Below are 21,164 nucleotides of genomic sequence, written 5' to 3' on the forward strand. Positions count from 1 at the left end.
CTCTTATACTTCCCCTGGACCCTGCTGCTTAGATCATGATTTGACTTATGTCTCGGGTGAGTTGGAGAAGTTGCAGCCCCCACCAGACTGCAGCCTGATCCTCTCCACAGACAGTGCACACTTGTGACTCCAATTTGGCTGGTTGCTTGTTAGGATTTATCAAACAAAAGATGCTCTGTGTGATTGCTGAGTGCTGTCCAGTAGACCCTGAAGAGCTGTACACAGATACTGTGGTGCACGACCACTAATAGAGGACAAGTCGTCTTTCCTTTGCTTAATGGAATCACAAAGTCACACACAGTAGGTCAGTGGGAATAAGTCATGCAGCGGACCTCATATAAAAATAAGAGTGAGACAGAGACAGTAGAAAGTGGAACAAGTTAATACGTTTGTATTCACTCAGTATTTTAAATGAAAACAACAGTACCATAGGTACCTCCTCTGGTTTGTGACAGTGACTGTGTGACAGTGTTTTGGACTCCATGGCCTCTGTTAGCTTAGCTTCCTGTGCCGAAATAGCTCAGTTGGGAGAGCGTTAGACTGAAGATCTAAAGGTCCCTGGTTCGATCCCGGGTTTCGGCAGCTGATGGGCTGTGTTTTTAAGGACACAGAGCTGTCATGGTCTGAGCTGTTATAACAGGATGGGCCTTTTCTCTGTCTTTCCTCCAAATGTTCACCGTTGATCTGTTTCAACTTCAGAGAAGCTAATGAAAGGGTTTTTTTTTCCATATGTAAACAGTCATGACTCCAGAAAGCCGAACCTCCCACACTGTGAAAGCAGAGTCAACTTCAGGCGTGTCCTTTGTCTTTCTCGCCTCAGAGACCAGCTGGAGGAAGGAAATTAATTCTTGTGATTCCTCTGTTCCGTTCAGTTCATCACCCATGGGGTGCAGGTGTCCCTGTGAACTGCTGGCTCTGTGATGCTGTGGGGGGCATTTTGCTGGCATGGTTTGGGTCCACTTGTCCCCCTCAGAGGGAGGGGTCAGTGCAAATCAATACAAAGTTGTTCTGAGTCATCACTTTTATCCTGTGATGAATCATTTCTGCCCTGCTTCGTGGGGGGGTGGGGGGGGGGGGGGGGGGGGGGGGCGATGCAGGCTGTGGCTCATGACATCCAGAAGCATTTCCTGTTCCCACAGGAGTTTAGAGACTCTGGGCAGGTGAGTGACATCATCACACACCTGTCACTTATTAGGAGCGTCCTCTCCAGCCCAGCCTTGACTTCAACAAACACAACATGCTTTCATTTGCTGGAATTATAAAGAAAATGTAAGAAAATAAGTCACAGTCAGCTTTAATATCTTTAATGTATCCGTTGAGTTCAGTGGATTAATCAGCTTTTAATGTTTTCAGGAACTCTTTAGAGTTTTCCTTCATGTTTTTCATACTGGTGCCTCACACCATATCGTTTGGTGAGTAGCACATTGTATCTGGCACGTTACTGAGGTAAGAGAAACCAAAATATGTTACGCTTGGACAGATTCCCATTTATTTTCTTCCAGGACGCTGCGACGATATTTCCTTCTCTGTATGCTGGATGAGCAAGAACGATGCTCTGGAGAGGTAAACACACGAGAGACACGTTTCTGATATGTTTGGTTTGAAGTAGTTCAATCAGTGCCTTAGAAATGCGCTTTGTGCTTTATGAAGAGAAACTCATGCCAAACTTTATTTAGAAAAACACAGTTTAGTTTTTCTCTGTTAATCAGCAAAGCTGTACAAGTGATAAAATTAGTCATTTAAATACAGAATCGGACCAAACCATTGTTTTGCCCAAAGGAGACTCCTTCACCTTCGATGAAATGAAATCTCTTCATTTGTTTGTTCTCCTGTGGCCAAAACCAAACACAATTTGGAATGAGTGATGGGTTGTATTGAGGCTTGAGTGTTTTCCATTATTTTTATTCTCATTCTTTCAGGCAAAATGGAAACATATGGCTCAATGACACGTCACTGAAATCCATCAGGAAGGTGGGTAAAGTCACCTCCCTCACGGTGCATCCAGCTGTAGAAAACAAGCTGACCCTTCAGTATGGAGGCTCTGTTCAGTCTTGGACTTTAACAATCACTCCACGTAAGCACGCTAGCTTCATCTTTATTTGATATTTTACCCACTAAGTTCACCCAGCAGTTATAAGACATGAAGTGAACTACGTTCATCTCACTCTAAGGTACAAAGTTCACTAAAATCAGAGGCCGGCAGAAACCTCTGGAGCATCCGACAAATGCCACCAAGGTATTTCTGACACAACGTGCATCAAAGTGCAGTTTTATACAGATGGATGGTCATGCTAGATTTTTATACACACATTTCCATCCATCCATTGTGCTGTGTGTTTGTATTTTCCTTTCCCTCATTCTTTCTTCAGGGCTTCCTGGACCTGTTGAGTCCCGCTGAGGTGTTTGCATGTGAAAATGGCACATTATTCTTCCACCAGGATGAAAACTTCTTTCTTGCTGTCGGTGAGATTATTTGGTTGTGTGTATTTAGTGACCTCAGTCCTTTAAAGGCATAATTAGGTTAGGATTTTAACCAACTGCACTAAAAAAAATAATAATAATTTGCAGATAATGGAGAAGCTTGTTTAGGAGAAATTGACTGAAATGCTGAAGAGATTGAAAGTAGCATTAAATTACTTCCAATCACTAAAAGCCAAATAATCTGTGTTTAAAATATTTAAATTGAGCAAACTGAATGTGTCTTGTTTACTAAAAAATACTAAATGCAATAAGCTAGTCCAACACTTAAACACACAGAATAAAAAAAATAAAATAAAGTTCAGCACTCTGGGGACTCCAGGTGCAGCTCACTGGGCCAGACAAGGAGGCACATTGCCCGACGTACACCCCTGACAACGTTGCCTTCTGTGATAATCCCTGCTGTTGATGGGTTCATGTGAGGAGCAGCCAGGTTTTGGGCCACACCGCTCTGTAGGCAGACTCCATCAGGGGACGTGTTATGAAGGTGTGCCTCAGTGCAGCTCTGCATCCCTGAACACTCTTCTCTCTCACCCCAGGCCACACAGTGCGTCTCCCTATCAAGCTGGAGTCCAGGAGTCCCTCCATGTTGCTGGTCTACTGGGTGGAGAAGAGTCTGGCTATCAGGGACAGCCACACCGTGACCCTGTACCGCACTGAGCTGGACTCCTATAGCACCCTCAGCCTGGACTCTACAGTCCACAACCATTACCGCTTCACAGCTCTGGACTCCTGCAGCCCCTATGTGGCCTGTGTGGAGATTGCAGGCACTCACTCCCTCGCCTGCCTCACTGCTATTACTGGTAATGGACTGACTGGGTGAATCAGCAGACAATCCACACAAATGACAGAAAACATCTTTCTCGTGTTTCGTACTGTGTGGTATACCCACGCAGACACTTAGCAACATTGTTCTGGTTTTATTTGTTCAGATCTTGAGATATTTGTCTGAACTTTTTACCTCCAAGCTACTACAGTGGAGGTGAATTGAAAAAGTTGTGGCACTAAAAGCATAAAGATTATATTAATTATTATAGTAGTGAAGTGAACTGGCATCTGGCACTTGATTGTTTTTCTGCCAGACCCTGACGTTCCCAAGGACTTTGAGGTGACGTCGTGGAACAGCAGCAGCATATCGTTGGCCTGGGACTGCCCTGAGAACCGCAAGTTCTCTCTCTTCTTGCTAACTGCCCTCTACCTCAACGGCACAGACCACATCACAGAGGAGGTGTCCCTCTGGCACGAGGAGGACAGCTTTGCGTTCACCTTGTCTGACCTGCAGCCCTGCAGAAGGGTTAAGTTTGGCCTGCAGACTGTTTGCCAGGCTGGGATGGAGTCCCGCTACAGCAAGATGGTCCTGAATGATGGAAACTCTGGTGAGTCCTGCACAGACTGATGAACTGAATAAATATGAATAACTTCTCAGCTATCGCACCTACTGTTTGTGTGAGTTTTATTGTTAGTGTGGTCGTTCTCTTTGTCTTAAAGTGAGACCCTGTAACTTTCAAGAGGAGAAATAACAATAACTTCTCATGTGAAATAGAGATAATAAGCAAATAAAACAGAAGAGACTGCAGCACTTAACAGATGCCCTCTCTGCTCCTCAGCCCACTCCAGCATCTGGGCCTTGCGTCAGACATCGTCTGGCCCCGACAACTACACCCTGAGCTGGGAGGTGAGGAACACCTCGTCCATCTCCATGTTCAGAGTTTACCACGACGGGGTGCTGCAGGGCACCACGCTCATGACCAGCTACGCTGTTGGGGGGCTGCAGTCATGCCAACAGTACCAGGCCAAGGTGGAGGCGCTGTGTGGAGACAGCGTGCTCATGAGTTCCAGGACTGTCACAGCACACACAGGTAACGTAGAAACTGATGACACAGAACAGTTACATACATGACTGAATGACAGCTAAAATTTATGATGAAAGAGTTTGTCATGTCCACTCTTGACTGATGAGGAGATGGGTTTGAGAAAACTTAACTGAAAACACACAAACAGAGCAGAAGGAGCCACTTCATAAAGATAAGTGTAGGAAATGAGGGAAGCTGCTGAGTCAAAGCACCTGTGTGATATTCAGTCACTTGGCTTGTGTTTCCCTGTCTCTGTGCAGGTCAGAGCCTTTCAGTGATGCTCCAAATTTAGATACAGGCCCTTTTCCCAAACTGATTCCTGCTCATTAGCCCTTCACTACGCTAACAATGGAGGCTATGAAATTACAGGCAAACCATAGGATACACTCACCACTCTCCACCGTGGCCAGGAAACATCCGTCACCATGGATACTGATCGACTCCTCACTTGTTGGGATGAGTTATGTTCTGTTCCCCCATAAATACACAACATTACCAGAACATCATCATATGCTGTAAAACAGATGGGATGTTCTCTCGCACATAAATCAAGCTGATATTGCTCGTTGTTTGTTTACTGTCGTGTGTGATTTGGCATCTCAGAAAACAACAGAGTGAGTCAAAGTCTCCTATTTACATATACAGTTACAGTCATATACAGTAATCTGTGTGTGTCCAGGACCTCGTGGTGTGTCTGAGCTCTGGTACCGCTCGAATGACTCCACCGCCCTCTGGGTCCCCGGCACCGTGCAGCCGTCAGCCGTGGCCTTTCTGTACGAGCTGTCCTCGGAGAACGGCACCACCATCCAGAGCAGCCGAGTGACGGACACAGAGCTGCGTCTCCCGGGGCTGGAGGAAGGGAAGAGCTACATCCTTGACGTGTGGGAGGAGTGTGATGGACAGTGGGAGTCCGAACGTTCTCATTTGTGTTTTGAGAGAGTTAATTCATCCTTAGGGGCCCTTGTGAGGGCTGCTGGACCTGCCCAGGACCTAGGTCAGTCTGATGTACCATTAGTCCAACAAGACTTCTGTGGTGATGTTTTCGTTTTTGTTTTTGAGAGCCAGTAGTCGACTGGACACCAAGGCCTGTATCTGATTATGATATACATGATTTTATTTGTTAATTGTTTTTAATGATAAGCCTAACCCACTTTATTTCCGTTCTGTGCTCACTGTAGACCTGCAGTTAGATTTTTCCAGCATGGGTCTCACCATGGTTGTTCCCTGGTCGCTGCCTGAGGATCTGCAGGATGACGCGTCAGAGCCAAGAACCAAAATGGGGAAGATTTTCAAAGACAAGGTGGGAGACTGCAGATCCAGCGTTCATCCTAAGTGTACAACACTCCTGTGTAGTTTATATACACAATTGTGTGATTTCTTCAGCTACAGATTTATCTCAAAATCAAAATGATTAAGATAAGTCATTTACTCCAAATAGTCTTTGGTCCAGACTCATGTTATCTTAACAGCTGTTGGATGGACAGCCATTAAATTGAGTGCAGACATTAAAGGTCAGCAGAGGATGAACTGGAGGAACTTTGGTGACGTGAGTTTTCATCTACCTCCAGAGATCAGGTCAAAATCTTGTCCACTACTTTATTATACCTGCTTAACTGCGTTTTAACGTCGTCATTATGATCATGTTAGCATGCTAAAATTAGCATTTGGCTAGTATATCTAAATGCATGGCTGTACACTACGTTTTGTTGAGGTGCAGGAGAGATACATCCACACAACATGAGGTGACAGTATGAGAGGTTCACTCATACTTTATTTCATGTGAATATGTAGTTCTTTATTTGTTCACTTTCTTCATAAACTTGTTTATTTTCTGAATTAATAAATTTTTCTTCTTCAGTAGTATTAAGGCCATCTGTGTTTGAAGTAGTGATGAAGACATTTCAGCCCAGCAATTCTCTCCCAAAATGAGTTCACCACTTGTTTTCCTGAAACATGATGTCTTTGTGTGTCTTGTGTGTGTGTGTGTGTGTGTGTGTGTGTGTGTGTGTGTGTGTGTGTGTGTGTGTGTGTGTGTGTGTGTGTGTGTGTGTGCTCCTCTTTCAGCTGCAGGAACTGTTGAAAGATTTCGATCAGCCTGTCCGCGTCGAGCTGGCCACCTTTGAACCTGCAGAGGAGCCGGATAAAACAGAGATTCTGTTCGTGCCTTTTGATGGCTCCAGAACAGAAGAGGACGTGCCCCTGCCTGCTGAAGATCTGCTGGATTACATTCACTCCCTGAATGCAACCAACATCACCGTCACAGATGGACTCATTCACTGGGAAGGTAGGCGAAGGTGAAAACCAGCTCATTTTGGTAAAATGTTACCTCAACATGCACACGTGTCCTTGTCCTTGTCCTTGTCCGTCTAACCAGTTCCCATAATGCATTTAGTCATAATCATAATGCTCTGTTTTGTGGTGTTTTATTTGCTGTGGCTGTTTGTTTTGTCAGGTCACGATGTGTGTGCTTCCTTAAAGCACACTTTGTGTCCCCGCAATTCTCTGTGCATCAACACCCTGGGCTCGTTTGCCTGTGTGTGCCAGCATGGATACTATGATGTGAGCACAGTCATCGAGCCTCCGGTGGCTTCATATCCAATCTGCAACGGTATAGTGACACCTTTCTGTATATTCATGTCATAAAATTCAGTGGATATGTTTACAATACAATACAGCAGTACAACAATGGACCCATTTGTTCTAGATTAAATGAACACATCGAAACAGGCAGACTGTGATTGGTTAGTACCTCAGGAAACAGCTTTCTCAAAATCCTGACCTGTATTGTCTTATATGTTGAAATGTATTGACTTTATATCTATAGAAAGAAGCTTGGTGATTTCCATTTCACATAACACCTGCAGGACACTAACAGTGCCCATACTAACAGTGTTTTTCTGCACTGAGTGTGATGCTTCTGGCCTCTAACTGCTCCCCTTGCTTTCAAACAGAGAAAGGCCTTTTCAGCCAGTGTCTGGACAAACTGATGACTGGTGGAATAGCGAAACCCTACCTGACTTCTTACATCGGGGGAAAGGTTGACGTGAGGCTGAATGACGGACGGTGCTCTGTGAATGAGACTGAGATGTTCATTCGCTTCCGCACCTCACGAAAATCGTCTGAATGTGGAACAGAGAGGCGAGTGAGTGACTGTGCTTAACTGAAGGTTACAAAACGTTACGTTTATGTGATGCACAGATTTGATGCAGGGGTGTGAAGCTGTTGAGTCTGCTGCCACCAGGAGCCAAACAGGTCCAGTACAGCTAATTTAACTCTCTTACTCTTTGTGTGTGTGTGTGTGTGTGTGTGTGTGTGTTGTCAAGATAAACAAAACCCACATCGAATTCCAAAACACTTTGACTGTGACTCTGACCAAAGAGCAAACCATCAGCCGGCGGGACCTGAAAGTTGTCTGGAGGTGTGTCTACCCTCGGCATTATGTGCGCAACGCTCAAGTCAGCGTGGATTTGGAGTGGTGAGACAAATCTTGTTACAGGACTGATGCTTTGTAGCATTTACCAGAATTCAAAGCATTTTTCCCCCTAAAATACATCAGAACCAGAGATTCTCATTAGAAATAAGATTCTATTTTTATGATTTTTACCAACTGTTCACCTCACACACTCACTCGTCACTTCCTTTGTTGTAGGCTCTCCTCCATCTCCTTAGTGGAGTTCAACTCATCTCTGCAGCTGTCCCTGACCATGTCCCTCTACAGTGATGAGTCATACACCTACAGCTACAGGGACGCCATAGCCCTGGGTCTTGAAGACACACTGTTCTTCCAGGTGGCCCTGCAGACCAACAACTCTTTTGCCTCGGACGTGCTGCTGCAGGTGGAGTCCTGCTGGGCCACTGAGAGCACAGACCCGCAGGACACTGTCCAGGGTGTTCTCCTTCAGGACGGGTACTCTGAAAACATCACCCCGATGACTCATCAGTTCTGTCTATCAGTTTCATTGCTAGATGCAGTTGCATATTAACTTCAGCACTGGCTGCTTTTGTAAACTCCCAAAGCTCAAGTAGAACTTCTGAGTTGTGTTACAGTGTATATTATACTTTAACTGCTTTATTGATCTTGAGTGACAATGATAATGAATGTTATCATGTCTTTGATCCAGCTGTCCTGTGGACAACACGTTCCACTGGCTCTCTGTTAACGGCCTGACACAGAGAAGCAGATTTTCCATTCAGATGTTCACCATGCCCAAAGGCTTGCCCCTCTATATTCACTGCCTGGCCAACATATGTGGACACGATACAGACTGTACTAAGGTAAACTGAAGGCTTATTTCAAAGTTGACATACATCCAGTAATAATTTGACTCATTAACATATTTCCTACATTCTCACCTGGTGTTTACATATAACATCTGGATGTGGGTACACAGTATCTGGATGATGACATGATTTTATTGCAGAATTGCACCAACCAGCTGCGCACCAAGAGGTCGGTGAGCCAGATGGACAGAAAGAGGAAACAGGCCGCTGTAGTGTCGGCTGGACCTGTAGTGGTCAACTCAAGGGTGAAGTCAGGAGTCCGACCGTCTAACTGTGAGTCTGAGGGTCGAAGAAGCTGAGCAGATGCTTCATTCAGAGCACTTTGTTTTTGTCCTGATGAACCAGGTGTATCTATTCAGAGTGCACAGATACACCTGGTTCATCAGAGTGCACAGATACACCTGATGAACCAGGTGTATCTGTGCACTCTGATGAACCAGGTGTATCTGTGCACTCTGAACACAGAGTTGGTTAAATTTACTTGCCTCCATCTCTTTTGCAGGGGCAGATCACATGACAGTGATGTCCATTGTGGCTGGATCAATAGGCTTTTTGGGAATGACTATACTCTCAGTGAGTGCAACCAAAGCTATCATGACTTACTATGAACGGCTATCGCTGCAATAAAGTGCTCTGAACATCATCTGTGAAGTGTCTTATGTCACCACTTTATGTGATTCACGACTAAACAAGGCAGAAATGACAGAAGTCATATAAAAATTTGATTTGTTTATTTTTGACAGAGGACAATTATTTTCAGGAAATGATGGATGAAATGAGTGTTCCAGTCGTTTGGGTCGGGGCTTTGAAATGCACATAATGAACTGTGGGGATGTAAGAAGTGAGATGGAAATGTACGAGTTCTGGAAGATTTTATAGATAAGAGCAATCAAGTTATTAAATGGGCAATTTCAGCCGCTGTAGATATCACAGTTATGTCAGCAGATTTGGCATTAATCAGTGAGTGAGAAATAACGCATCAGAATACGATGGAAATTCGGTAGATGCTTAATACGGGAACCAATCAACGTCTCCTTGAGACTTAATTTTAAAGGCGCAAAGTGGATGGAAAAAAAAATGTGAATGCAGAATTATCAGTGGTAAGAAAATGAGGAAGCGGCAGACAAGTGGAATAGTTCACTAACTAAAGTAATATGGTCAGCTGCATGTAAGATTTATAGCCAAGGAAAAGATTCCTCAAAGGGACAGTTAAATATGTCCTCATGCTGTAAAATCACTCACTTCAAAGGAGGAAGCTGCTCAAAGAGCTGGGAGCAGCTGGAGAAACTGTTTGGACTCGGATAACTGGACTAGAATGAAGAAACTTTTGTGGGACTATATGTAAAAATATAAATAACTATAAGGAACTTTAACAACCAACAGTAGAGGGCAGCAAGACGCCGGTGTAGCGTCTGGTCTGTCTAACCCACAGAAGAAGATCTGTTCGTCACTTCCGCTTCTGTAAAAAATGGCGTCCTCCACGACGGGAGACGGCGTGAGTGAAGCACAAACAGGGAAAAAATCGAAAAAGACTAAAAACCAAGGTAATTTATGGATGCAGAAGAGTCGAGGGCTGTTAACTGACACCCGAGAATATGTTCAGTGTGAAGCGGGGCTGAATTTTGTCGGTTAATTGGTTTGTTGACATGTCGGTCGTAAGGCACGCATGAGTTACCGCTAAGCTAGCGAGTGAGCTGTGGTACTTTGTAAACATCTCCTGGTTGTTTTGTTCAACACCTTCTCCCAATGAAAAGGACAGGACGTTAACAACTTCTGTTCTCCTGGTTCTTTAGCTTTGTTGTTATTTCTTGTGTTCGCATTTAAAGAAGTGAGCACGTATCGTATCCAAAATAACTGCTGTTATTATTCACCTCTAAAGCTGTATGCTCGGACATTAGCCCTGTAGCCTTTGAAGAAATTAATACAGTTTAATGTCATTTTGCTGTGTTCAGACATTGTAAACAAAGAATATTTAATACCTTCTTGTCCGTACAAAGTAACTGAAGGGTATCATACATATTTAAGCAGAGTGTTTTATTCTCAGGATCTATTCTTCTTTATTGTTTCATGTCCCTGAGATTATCATGGAGGAGACAGTGTTTGAGGAGATTAAAGCAGGTGTCAGACTTTCCATTATTCTGTCTCATGCAGTGGATGAATCTGAGCTCCTGACTGTTCCCGATGGATGGAAAGAGCCGGCGTTCACCAAAGATGACAACCCCCGCGGTCTCCTGGAGGAGAGCAGCTTCGCCACCCTCTTCCCCAAATACAGAGAAGCCTACCTGAAGGAGTGTTGGCCGCTCGTGGAGAAGGCTTTAGGAGAGGGAGTAAGTTCACTGAGTCAAAGTGCACTGAAAACACACCACAAACTCACTGAATCAAAATCACTTGTATTGGACAAAATATGTTTGCATGCACTGGGATTTTAATTTCATTGGTCACTTACATAGCTCCATAAAGGAAGTTTCCCATTTTGTATATTAAAAACAAACAAGGAAACTTCATTGTGCTGGTTTGAGCTGCAAGTAACTGATATTCTTGCATCCTGTGGTTTTTTTATATATCAGTCATTTCAGCCAAGTCATTTAATTAGAGTTTGCATTAGTTAATAATGTTGATTCTGTTTCTCTCAGCATATAAAAGCCTCTCTGGACCTGATAGAAGGCAGCATAACAGTTTGCACCACTAAGAAAACTTTTGACCCGTACGCCATCATAAGAGCCAGAGACCTCATCAAGCTGCTGGCCAGGAGCGTCCCATTTGAACAGGTAATGATCACCATACTCACATACAGGACGCTGCTGCCACACAGCGTTGTGATATCTCTTGTTTGTCGCCAGATATTTTGCAGAACATGCTGTATGTAGATTTTGTTTCCTGATCATTTGCTCTGACCCTTGGTGCTTGATGACGGCAGTAACAGCAGTGGTGGTTTCTGATTATGAGCTTGTTTTACTCCGTGTTCATTCTGCTTTTTGCCCCCCCAGGCTGTGCGGATATTACAGGATGACATAGCTTGTGACATTATCAAAATCGGGACCCTGGTTAGGAACAGAGAGCGGTTTGTGAAGCGAAGACAGCGGCTGATTGGTCCCAAGGGCTCCACACTGAAAGTGAGTATCACACCAGAGTCCCAGCTTTCATCAAACACATCTCATACCTGCTTATACCCGCACTTATCTCAGAGATAACTATGAACATGCACCTCAAAATATTCAACATAGCATGTAATGTAATTTATGTTGGAGTTGTTGCACTGTTGCTAGGCATGCCGAAGAGAGAAAGCTGAAAAATCTTCAGTGTGAATACTGCTGAGGTATGGCTGGAGCTGTGAAAGAAAAGTCAAAACATTTCCAAACCATTGTAAGAGGAAAAAAAAATCAGATTTGAGTTACATCAATTGTGAGCAAAGCCTCCGTGTTGTGCTTATTGGGTTCGTTCACTGTGTCTGTAGTTGCTATGGTGCCTTTTGTTGCACATGCTCTAGGTGGCAGTGTTGCTTCTACTCAGCTACAGTATCTAAGTGTTTGCATTGTTAGTAACAAAATAACAAAACTGTCAACGGATCATTTTCTAAAGTTTTGAGTTAAATGTTTATCCGTGCTCTCCTGTCTCTGTTCTCCAGGCATTAGAGTTGTTAACCAACTGCTATGTGATGGTGCAGGGCAACACGGTGTCGGCCCTGGGGCCCTACAATGGCCTGAAGGAGGTAGGAACTTCTCAGAGACTCCATCTGTCCACCACGAACCAGAAATGACCAGTGTAAACACGAGTCACTGTGACTAAATAGCAAAGTGAAGAATGAAACTTTATTCATTATAAGAGAAATTTTGCCTCTAAAAACATTCCTATGCCAATGAACTGTGTGTCTCAACCCTCCTCAGTATCTCAGAATGAAAAGAACACCTCACATCTAAAAACCTGAGCACGCTGCTCTGTGCGTTTCTGTGTGCGTGTGTGTTCTCGCTGCCTGTGTTAAGGTGCACCACGAACTCCCCTCAGGTTTAATTAGACTCTGCTGAGCTTAGATAGAGGTGAGACCAAACTCTAATGAGCCCTGTTGGGAAATGTGAGCGGCTGCAGCAGCAAAGAGAGCAGCGCTGCTCCGAAGTGTTCAGTGTTAATTAAATAAATCATACATCTCACCTTTCTCATGCCTCCTTGGCCTTAAGCTAGCAAGTTGAAGGTTTAGCGGGTTAGCTCCTGTTAGCTGGAGCAGCAACAGTATTAAAATCAAAATGAGATATCTAGCTGCTGCTTTAAATAACAGCACAGAGACACAGAGAGTCACATCTCTTTCTATTTGTTTAGCTTAACAAGGCTGCACAGGCTGTTTGTTATTCAAACAGCATTGTGGCTTCTGCTAACAGGAACTATCAGGCTAAACTTGATAGCAGCTGTTGAGCTTGTTAGTGTAAGGGAGAAAGGGGAACATTAGCGATTAGCGGAAAGGTTCACACCACTCAGTGACATTATGAATAAAATGTTACAAAATAAAACAGAGTAAGGGCATTTCTGTGATGGCATTCAATAAAACATTACAATAAGAATAATGAAATAACATTTCATGATGTCTTGTTTTATTAATTTTTAAATTGTTGAACTAATTGTTCGTTCTTTTGTGTATTTTGCATAATTTCATTGTCAATTTCAGTCTGTCTTTTTATTTGTTTAATAGTGAACACAGTGGGCTTCTGTGAGACTTTCCTAATCTGCTTTCATTAAAAACCTGAGGATGGCGAAGCCTTTGATTTTTTTATTTTAATGCCTCTTCCTCTGTTCTTCAGGTACGAAAAGTGGTGATGGACACGATGAAGAACATCCACCCCATCTACAACATCAAGGTGCGTTCAGACTGCTGACACACACACACACACAGACACACACCTAGCTGGTTAGGAGGCTCCACAGCAGCAGAGCTGGATAACACTACTGAGATGTTTGGACAGGCTGCATTCATGCCCAATGAAGATGTTTTCCATCCTTGTTCTCGATCTCCTGACTGAAACGAATCTCTCTGGGTTTGTACGCCAAGGCTGGCTCGACCTGGAGCTGAGGGCATGAAAGAGGTGCATATAAAAGTCATATAAAGCTTTTTGTGGCTCTGTCTGGAGTTTGACACACGTGAGCTTACCAGACCTCTGCATCACGCTCCTCATCTCTGCTTGAAGCTGGTGGTTCAAGGCTACATTAGCTGCTTTTAGCATAGCACACCATGAATCTCAGCTCAGACTGTTTGATCACTGGGATACATCTCATCTGTAACACACTAACACATCTGACCTGGAGAACCTGGTAGCAGCTCTTGTCCTGCTGCTCGTCTCTTTGGTTCTAAATGTCTCCTTTCACCAGTTTAGCCAGTTTATGAAGCTGGGATTCAGTTTAAGGAGAAATTAATGCAAGTTTGGCCATTTTTAAGACTTAAACTGTTAAAACTAACAATGAAAATCTTATTTTTAACTCTAAATCAAAGCACTTCGGTAGTCATAGCCAGTGGTATTTAAACTACATTGTAGTGCAGACAGGGCACATGGTGTGTCAGGGCACAAAGTGTCACATTTTGACTGTTTTTATTCCGCTCACTTTCCAAATTCTCCGATGCTCGGAATCATCAGACGCTAATGATCAAACGGGAGCTGTCCAAAGACCCCGACCTGCGGGTGCAGAGCTGGGAACGCTTTCTGCCAAAGTTCCGCCACAAGAACCTGGCCAAGCGCAAGGAGCCCAAGAAGAAGAGTGTGAAGAAGGAGTACACACCGTTCCCTCCATCACAGCCAGAGAGCAAGGTCAGGAGAAGTTTGTTTGAATGTCAATTTCTCTGTGAGTGACAACATTGTCTCATTGTTACTGAGGTTGAGGACTAATCTGCATATTATATATATATGCACATTTAGAACAAAGTTATTTAAGCTCTGGTTTCGCTTTATCTTTGTAGGTTGACAAAGAGCTGGCCACAGGAGAATTCTTCTTGCGTGAAAGTGTGAAAAAGAGGAAGAAGATGGAGGAGATAAAGGTGAGCGCTAACAAGTCGGCAGTGTCTGTGTACATGACATGATTTACATGATACTACAGCAACAGAGTTCAGCTGTCTTCACGCTGAGGACATGTTCCAGGAAGTGGGTTTAACAAAGTGTGGCAAAAGCCACCATCACTGGTACTACAATTCACCATGGCAACGGCTAAATAAAGAGCAATAAAGAGCTCCATTTTAATCCAGTGGAACCACAAAGATTCATGTGAGACAGTAATGCACATTTATCTTTACAAAAAAAAACCTCAGCAGTCATAACACAGCCTGAGCTGACGTGGAGAAAAGAGTTAACACACTGTAATATTCTTAATGGGTGATAAAGAGCAAAGTGCTGCTGGCATCAGAAGAAGAAAACTAGATCGAACACATGAGATTGAGGTTTATACACCTGTAATCTGACTCAGCAGCAGTGTGGTTTATAGTTGAAAAAGCTTTTGGGTTAAAAGTGAGTGTATGTTTTCAGACGTCCATTTTACATTTAGATATCTTGCATTTAATAACTTTATTTCTTTTCTTCTTCTCTCTTTCTCAGGTCAAACAAGCAGAGGCACTGACCAAGAAGCAGGAAGAACGGAACAAAGCCTTCATTCCTCCAAAAGAGAAGCCTTTAATGAAGAAGACCACTAAAGGTATAAATGAGGCATTTATCTGAACACAGAAGCAAACATGTCTGAAACTGTGTGCTGTGGTAGTTTAACTAACCCATGTCCCACCCACGTTGACTTTGTCACAGCTCCCGTGGACGGCAAGCTGGACATCGCCGCCATCAAGGACAAAGTGAAAAAAGCCAAAACCAAGAAACTGGGGGCTCCTCCGGTGAACCCCGCTCCACCTCCCAGCACCACCACAGACAGGAAGAAGAAAACCAAAACTAAGAACAAAGGCTAACCACAGACTAACGTCACCGCGCGCTGCTGTAATGTGTGCCGTGTGAAATGATATCTGTTGGACAGAGTAAGGACTCTGTAAGAACACAGGAAGATGGGACATACTGGACACACTGTGTGTTCCTGGATCAAAATGAATTCCAATACAAACGGTCACAGATGTTTTTATTCAACTGCTTTTTGTTGTTGTGGGGAATTTCCTGTTTGTTTGTTTGTTTGTTTTTTCATGAATATTACACTCTAACTTTAGACCAAGCGTGTTGAGCAGCTATAGATTTTCCTCCTGTCTGCCTCACTTGACTTCTGTCGATTTCAATCATCCACCTTCTGTATGGTCGGGATTTATCCATTGTTAAAAGTATTTTTATTAGAGGGGTTATTAGATCTTTATCACTGAAAACAGCTTCCTGCTCCTGCTGAATGTGATGCTGATCACAGCAGTTCGGCTGAATCAATTACTACAAGTGACACCTTTCACATTACACAGTCTGTTGACCTGCTGGTTCATATTCAGATATTGATTAGTGCTGCTTTAACCTAATATGGTCACTGTATAACTGTAGACCACTGTGCTGTAGAGTAACAAGGCACAGTGGACAGTCTGTGATTTGGGCTGTCACTTGTATCTCGATAAAAAAAAGAAGAAACTGTGGGTGAGATACTAATATCACTGACAGGATTCATAAAAAAAAAAGTTGATGTAATGTGATACATCACTTGCCAGCTGTTTTGACAGTGCAAATACAGCCTCTGTTTGAAAGCAATCTACAGACCAAAACACTATAGCCTGGGATAAGATGGGATGAGATGAAGATGTGAGTTAAACACTCACATCTTCATCTCATCCCTGGCTGAATCAGTCCATGTTCTTCAGGTCCGAACAGGAGGTCCTACTCATAGCAGAAGACATCAGGGTAAAAGTAGTGAACTGCATATGCTGCAATGAAGGTAAACATGAGGGCAATGGGACGGACAACCAGAATGACCACGTAGTTGGCTCCAGCGGCACTCAGGGCAGGGTCCCAGTCTGGGGTCCAGTTGTATCCTGGAAAAACAATGAACGTTAATGTGAGTGGTTTCCAGATCAGTTAGCAGCTTTAAGTGAGCTTTATCTAATGGAAGACACTGACACCAGTGCTGCTTTTTAAGCACAGTGTGGCTGTGTAAAGACTCTGGACTGCATCTCTGCTTCAGCTTAAATGCCGTCGCACTTACTTCTCGGTGCATCTCGTTCTTTGTTTCCTGCAAAGATAATAAGACACGTTAGAAATGACTGAAATACTTATTTTCACACTGAAAACAGAAGTTGTGTGTTTCCTGTTTTGCCCTCCTCTTGAGCTGGTGTGTCATGATTTATCAGGGAAGAATGTTTCATATCTATGTCTCTGGTTTTTCTAAAACGACTTGTTAAAGCCAGTGTCAGTAACAATGTGTACAACATGGTGATGCTCTGCCTTTTTTTTTTTTTTTTCCAAAAGTTTTACTGGTTTTTAAAACTAAATCAAAAGGCAAATGGGACTGAATACTCACGGCAGAGTCTGTCCACACAGCTGCCTGTACATCCAGGGCAGGCTTCACTTTCAGATTCATACGGTTGCCATCCATTGATGTTTCCCCTGCAGGAGGAACCATCATCCAAGTTAAATCATGTTGTAGGTCATAAGTGTTTGTGCGTTCTGGTGGCATCTTCGCTCTGAACCTTCCACCTTCTTATCTGCTAATTGTTGGTTTTACTTCATGTTTTAAATGCAGGATTCATACCTGCTGCACTGTGTGCTGTAACGTGGAGATCTAAAAAAAAAATGAAGCCTAAAGGATAAGGCTGTAATAATTCTATGTTTATTATAGTCAACAAAAACTGTTAAAAGACCAAAACCAACAATGAGCTTTTTGACTTCTCTGAGCTGTCTGTTGTACTCAGCCCCAAGTCAAAAGAAAGAAAGCTACTGCCTACTTTTCACACGAGGCCCTGTCTGCACATGAAACGGAGGTGCATTTTGAAAACATTGATGAGAGGGCTTCCTGTTTTTGTAGAGTGTCATCAAACAGTTTTGAGGATCTGTGACAGCCTGAAGTATCACCTACAGCTCTGAGTCATAAACATGCACACGTGTTCAACTTACCCCGGAGCGTAGTTGCATACAAAAATAACAGAATCAATTTGGCGGTTGCACAGCTGGGCGGCACAACCGACCTTGTAGCTGGTTCCCCACACAACCTAGAAACAACAGAAAGGTTCAAAGGTGCAAGTGAAGACCAGATATAAACACATACAGGAAAACAGAGAAGAAGTACATTATCTGAAACAGTAAAAAGTGCACACACCTGCGTATAGTGGCCACAGACCTTACTGCAACTCGTCGTTTGGTAGTTGTAGTGGTCTTTCTCATCCACCCATCGCTTTATGGCTCTTGTCACATTAAATAACGACGGTGGGTACCCTGTCCATAGGTTCTCTCCTACAGAGGAGAAGGTGGGGTGCACACGGCGGACATCTTTGAGGTAGATGTTATGTTCAAACACACAGTGCCTTGCCCATGCTCTTGCAGTAATGGCCAAGCCCTCATCCCATGTCTGGATAAGCAGAGATAGAAAATATGAAGAAACTGTTATTTATTCTAATGAACGCCTCTTTTTTTTTTTTAATTCAGGTTTTTCAAATTGTTGGTTGATCACAGACCAAAGATCCAATCTACCAGGCATTTAGGGTGGAAGCAGAAATCTCAAAGACACGGACAAATAAACCAAATCTATCTGCGTGGATAGATGCTGCTAGAAGTGTAAGTGTAAAACTGTTGAGTTATTTGGCTCAAACTAATAGCCTTATGATAATGTTACTTCTTCAGCTGTGATATTCTCAGATGATAGTGTGAACAGTGATGGGAGGAGGGGTAGTCATTTAAAATGTGTGAAACCAAAGTACCTGTTTTACCTACCATGTACAGCATGTTACTTGCAGGAGGACTGACAGACGACCGCGCCTTGTTGTGCTCCCTCACACATTCGTCGATGAACTTCCCATCAGTGATTTCTGGCATTAAGACAGAGCACACCCCCGAGTCCAGGATAATCCAGGCCCACAGTAGCACCTCCACCATGCTCCCCATGATCCGACGGATAAAACTCCATGAGTGAGGGCACAGAGCCTGTGGTTTTGTGAAATCTCTTTTTTTCACCTCTGTTAAACTGACACAGGAAATTACACACTTAAGAGGAACAGGATGTATGTTGTATTTTAGAAAGTTAGTGCCATAGTTACAAGAGATTCTGAGTAAAAGTCAGTAAAACTATGTTGATTCTCATAGTAAAATACAATGAAGATATTGTTAAAAAAAAAAAAACTATGTTGATTCTCATACTTAACCTAGTGAAAAAAAGAATTCAGGCATCTCAGGCGTCTTTCACACCATGTCCACAACATAGTTGCTAAACTGAGCTGAGGGTGATGTGGTGATGTGGAAATTAAAAATAATGTGAGAAACAGTTATATAATATTCATTGCATGCAAAATGATGAACGATGACCAAATACCTATAAAACCAGCTAATTAAAACTAATGACATTCCCATCAGACTCAGCTTTATCCAGTCACATGGCTATATATACTCTCAGTCTTGTTTGTATATTTTGCTTTAGCCATTTGTGGAGATCAGTTAGAGTAAAGATGACTAATCTGCAGCAGACTGGTGTGTGAACAGTGTGTGTGAGCACCCATGGCTTTGCTGTGGTTGAGGAAGAGGTCAGTAGAAAGACTTCACTGCCCTCTTGTGGTGAAAAGAGACGACATTAATCCATCTCTGTCAATCTATCTCGCTACAGACTCTATGGATCTCAACCATAGACTATCATCGATTTCACTCTTGAAAGACTAAGTCAATACATTTTTCCCCCATACGTCAGTATGAGGTATTTACCCCATACTGACGCTAAATTCGCTCCTCCTGGTCCGTGATCTGGCGGTCCATCAGAAAATAAGTCCCTAATTAATTAAATATTACAACTGTAAGAACGGCATATTAGGGGGCGTGGCTGTTTGATTGACGTTTAGACGGAGCTATGGAGATGATATACCGGGGAGCTCACGTGGCACACAGCGTTTTGATTCATTTCTCGTGTAATTACCGTTATTCGGCTTTATTTGTCGGTTAGTTAGCTTGTTTTCATGAGTTTTTCGGTTCCCCGTAAGTATTTATTTATTTTAAAGTTAAAGTGTTTGTTTGTATGTACAAACTTGGCCAAGAAAACTGATTCTGATTCTGGTTCCAGCCTGTTCCGTCGGTTAGTTGTACCAACAGACGCTCCGAGGATTCTGCTGTCCAGCTCATTTTTCGGTAAGTACATTTTTAATGTCTTAATAGTGTCCAATTTTAATAAACTTTAGTTTAAAGTTAAGTTAAATGTGTATATGTATATGTTGAAGTGGCGTCACAATAAATATCACAATTTACATGAATAATGGATGCGCCTTGCTAACCAAGCTAGTGCTAGCGCTAGCGTCTGTGGCTGTACTTGATGAGTCGTAGTTTAAATCCGTATTTTGAGTTGGTTGTGTCGAGTTGGTTCCTCATCGGGTTTGAGCTTCTTAGATGAAGTTTATGGACAGGGACGGGGAGGTCTTATCTCTGCATCTGTATGTTTAATATGAATATGAGCTATTGCTTTAAAATGACAACACTGTTGTCAATGTTGAAAATATTTCACACCATAAACTAGTAGATTTTGTTTCTTGGTGATAGAAGGAACATTTAGAGAAGAGGCTGCTTGCCTGTCAGATGCTTTCTGGATATATTTTCTACTCAGTTCTGTAATAGATTGGTTATGTATGTATGAGATGGACTTCATAAGAACATGCTGAGCAGATTTCCCCATTTTGAGGTGTCAGTGTTGTGTGAAGTTATAACCCTCAAATAGCTGCTGTGTTCTCTACAGAACTAAACCCTGCCAATAAATTCATAATTGTCTTATATTTGAACCTATTTTGAAGACTTAATGGCAACACATATCATAAAGTTCAAATCCTAATGAATATTATTGCATGGATGTTTTGAAATATATGTGCTACTGATGGAAGGTGTGTTTTCCTGGAGGGGGATATAGCTTCCATCAAACTCCTGGAGAATGGCAAGTTTGCACTTAAACATTTTGTGCTTGGTGTTCGTTTTCTTTTAGAATCGTCTTTGAGAATGTTCTTTTAGAATCTCAATGTGAATCTGACACTTGTGATATCACACTGTAGAAGACATTCTAAGAGACATATTTAGGGAGAGGCAGGAACATGAACAGGAGGTTTGGTTTTCTCAGGAGTTATCAACTCAACAGACTTTTGAACTGCAATGGAACAGCCCCCTTGCATCAAAGTGCTAGTAACCTCTTCCTGGGGGTGTCTCTCTACTGTGTGTAAAGCACATGGGGCTGAAGAACGATGGATTTAGGAAAAGATGTAGTTTGGTCTTCCTACCCTGCTGCCATGATATTGCATATTCAGTATAAAAACGGACACTGTATTCCTGGAAATATGATAAGGACGTCTGTGGTGCAGGAGGCAGAGCCTGGATTTGAACACTGTATTCCTGGAAATATGATAAGGACGTCTGTGGTGCAGGAGACAGGGCCTGAACTTGGTTTTCTCAGGAG

The 21,164-nt window shown here is 43.0% G+C and overlaps 2 protein-coding genes and 1 non-coding gene across 8 annotated transcripts in view; 2 read left to right on the forward strand and 1 right to left on the reverse strand.

The window, feature by feature from the left end:
• Positions 1 to 15,786, forward strand: part of krr1 (KRR1 small subunit processome component homolog) — a 73,345-nt gene extending 57,559 nt beyond the window's left edge. For 2 of the 4 annotated variants that reach the window (XM_041030177.1, XM_041030178.1), the window contains exons 4-28: positions 1,503 to 1,563; positions 1,920 to 2,074; positions 2,172 to 2,236; positions 2,370 to 2,463; positions 3,018 to 3,281; positions 3,561 to 3,854; positions 4,086 to 4,337; positions 5,011 to 5,325; positions 5,510 to 5,631; positions 6,396 to 6,615; positions 6,784 to 6,939; positions 7,283 to 7,473; positions 7,655 to 7,806; positions 7,981 to 8,238; positions 8,453 to 8,606; positions 8,753 to 8,885; positions 10,764 to 10,939; positions 11,246 to 11,380; positions 11,600 to 11,725; positions 12,238 to 12,321; positions 13,400 to 13,456; positions 14,228 to 14,398; positions 14,548 to 14,625; positions 15,176 to 15,272; positions 15,377 to 15,786. In XM_041030177.1, the coding sequence (XP_040886111.1) occupies positions 1,538 to 1,563; positions 1,920 to 2,074; positions 2,172 to 2,236; positions 2,370 to 2,463; positions 3,018 to 3,281; positions 3,561 to 3,854; positions 4,086 to 4,337; positions 5,011 to 5,325; positions 5,510 to 5,631; positions 6,396 to 6,615; positions 6,784 to 6,939; positions 7,283 to 7,473; positions 7,655 to 7,806; positions 7,981 to 8,238; positions 8,453 to 8,606; positions 8,753 to 8,885; positions 10,764 to 10,939; positions 11,246 to 11,380; positions 11,600 to 11,725; positions 12,238 to 12,321; positions 13,400 to 13,456; positions 14,228 to 14,398; positions 14,548 to 14,625; positions 15,176 to 15,272; positions 15,377 to 15,531 (3,930 nt within the window). In that variant the 5' untranslated portion in view covers positions 1,503 to 1,537 and the 3' untranslated portion in view covers positions 15,532 to 15,786. Of the gene's footprint in view, positions 1 to 1,222; positions 1,270 to 1,353; positions 1,413 to 1,502; positions 1,564 to 1,919; positions 2,075 to 2,171; positions 2,237 to 2,369; positions 2,464 to 3,017; positions 3,282 to 3,560; positions 3,855 to 4,085; positions 4,338 to 5,010; positions 5,326 to 5,509; positions 5,632 to 6,395; positions 6,616 to 6,783; positions 6,940 to 7,282; positions 7,474 to 7,654; positions 7,807 to 7,980; positions 8,239 to 8,452; positions 8,607 to 8,752; positions 8,886 to 10,062; positions 10,157 to 10,763; positions 10,940 to 11,245; positions 11,381 to 11,599; positions 11,726 to 12,237; positions 12,322 to 13,399; positions 13,457 to 14,227; positions 14,399 to 14,547; positions 14,626 to 15,175; positions 15,273 to 15,376 lie in introns of those variants that run through there. The other 2 variants (XM_041030176.1, XM_041030179.1) reach the window with 2 other exon arrangements.
• On the forward strand, positions 510 to 582 carry trnaf-gaa. The gene has a single exon. It is a non-coding gene; the product is annotated as a tRNA-Phe (tRNA).
• A 47-nt stretch (positions 15,787 to 15,833) lies between the features above and the next one.
• On the reverse strand, positions 15,834 to 18,725 carry glipr1a (GLI pathogenesis-related 1a). 3 transcript variants are annotated; one of them, XM_041030182.1, is made up of 7 exons: positions 18,467 to 18,725; positions 17,856 to 18,104; positions 17,654 to 17,748; positions 17,061 to 17,146; positions 16,746 to 16,772; positions 16,391 to 16,575; positions 15,834 to 16,343 (listed from the first exon to the last, which is right to left on the reverse strand). In XM_041030182.1, the coding sequence occupies exons 1-6, from the start codon at positions 18,635 to 18,637 to the stop codon at positions 16,421 to 16,423; spliced, it is 783 nt and encodes a 260-aa protein (XP_040886116.1). In that variant the 5' UTR covers positions 18,638 to 18,725; the 3' UTR covers positions 15,834 to 16,343; positions 16,391 to 16,420. The 3 variants fall into 3 exon arrangements, with proteins under 3 accessions (XP_040886116.1, XP_040886117.1, XP_040886115.1); XM_041030183.1 differs by having other exon boundaries at positions 15,834 to 16,342; positions 16,387 to 16,575; XM_041030181.1 differs by having other exon boundaries at positions 15,834 to 16,575.
• Between the last annotated feature and the right edge of the window lie 2,439 nt (positions 18,726 to 21,164).

The sequence above is a fragment of the Toxotes jaculatrix genome, chromosome 22 (assembly GCF_017976425.1).
Source record: "Toxotes jaculatrix isolate fToxJac2 chromosome 22, fToxJac2.pri, whole genome shotgun sequence".
Lineage (NCBI taxonomy): Eukaryota > Metazoa > Chordata > Actinopteri > Toxotidae > Toxotes > Toxotes jaculatrix.

Excerpts from the sequence above, each read along its gene's own strand:
- glipr1a (XM_041030182.1), bottom strand. The coding sequence starts at position 18,637 with ATGGGGAGCATGGTGGAGGTGCTACTGTGGGCCTGGATTATCCTGGAC. Across the intron at positions 18,105-18,466 it reads CAAGTAACATGCTGTACATG|ACATGGGATGAGGGCTTGGC; the intron begins GTAGGTAAAACA and ends CTGCTTATCCAG. Across the intron at positions 17,147-17,653 it reads GTATGCAACTACGCTCCGGG|GGGAAACATCAATGGATGGC; the intron begins GTAAGTTGAACA and ends TTCCTCCTGCAG.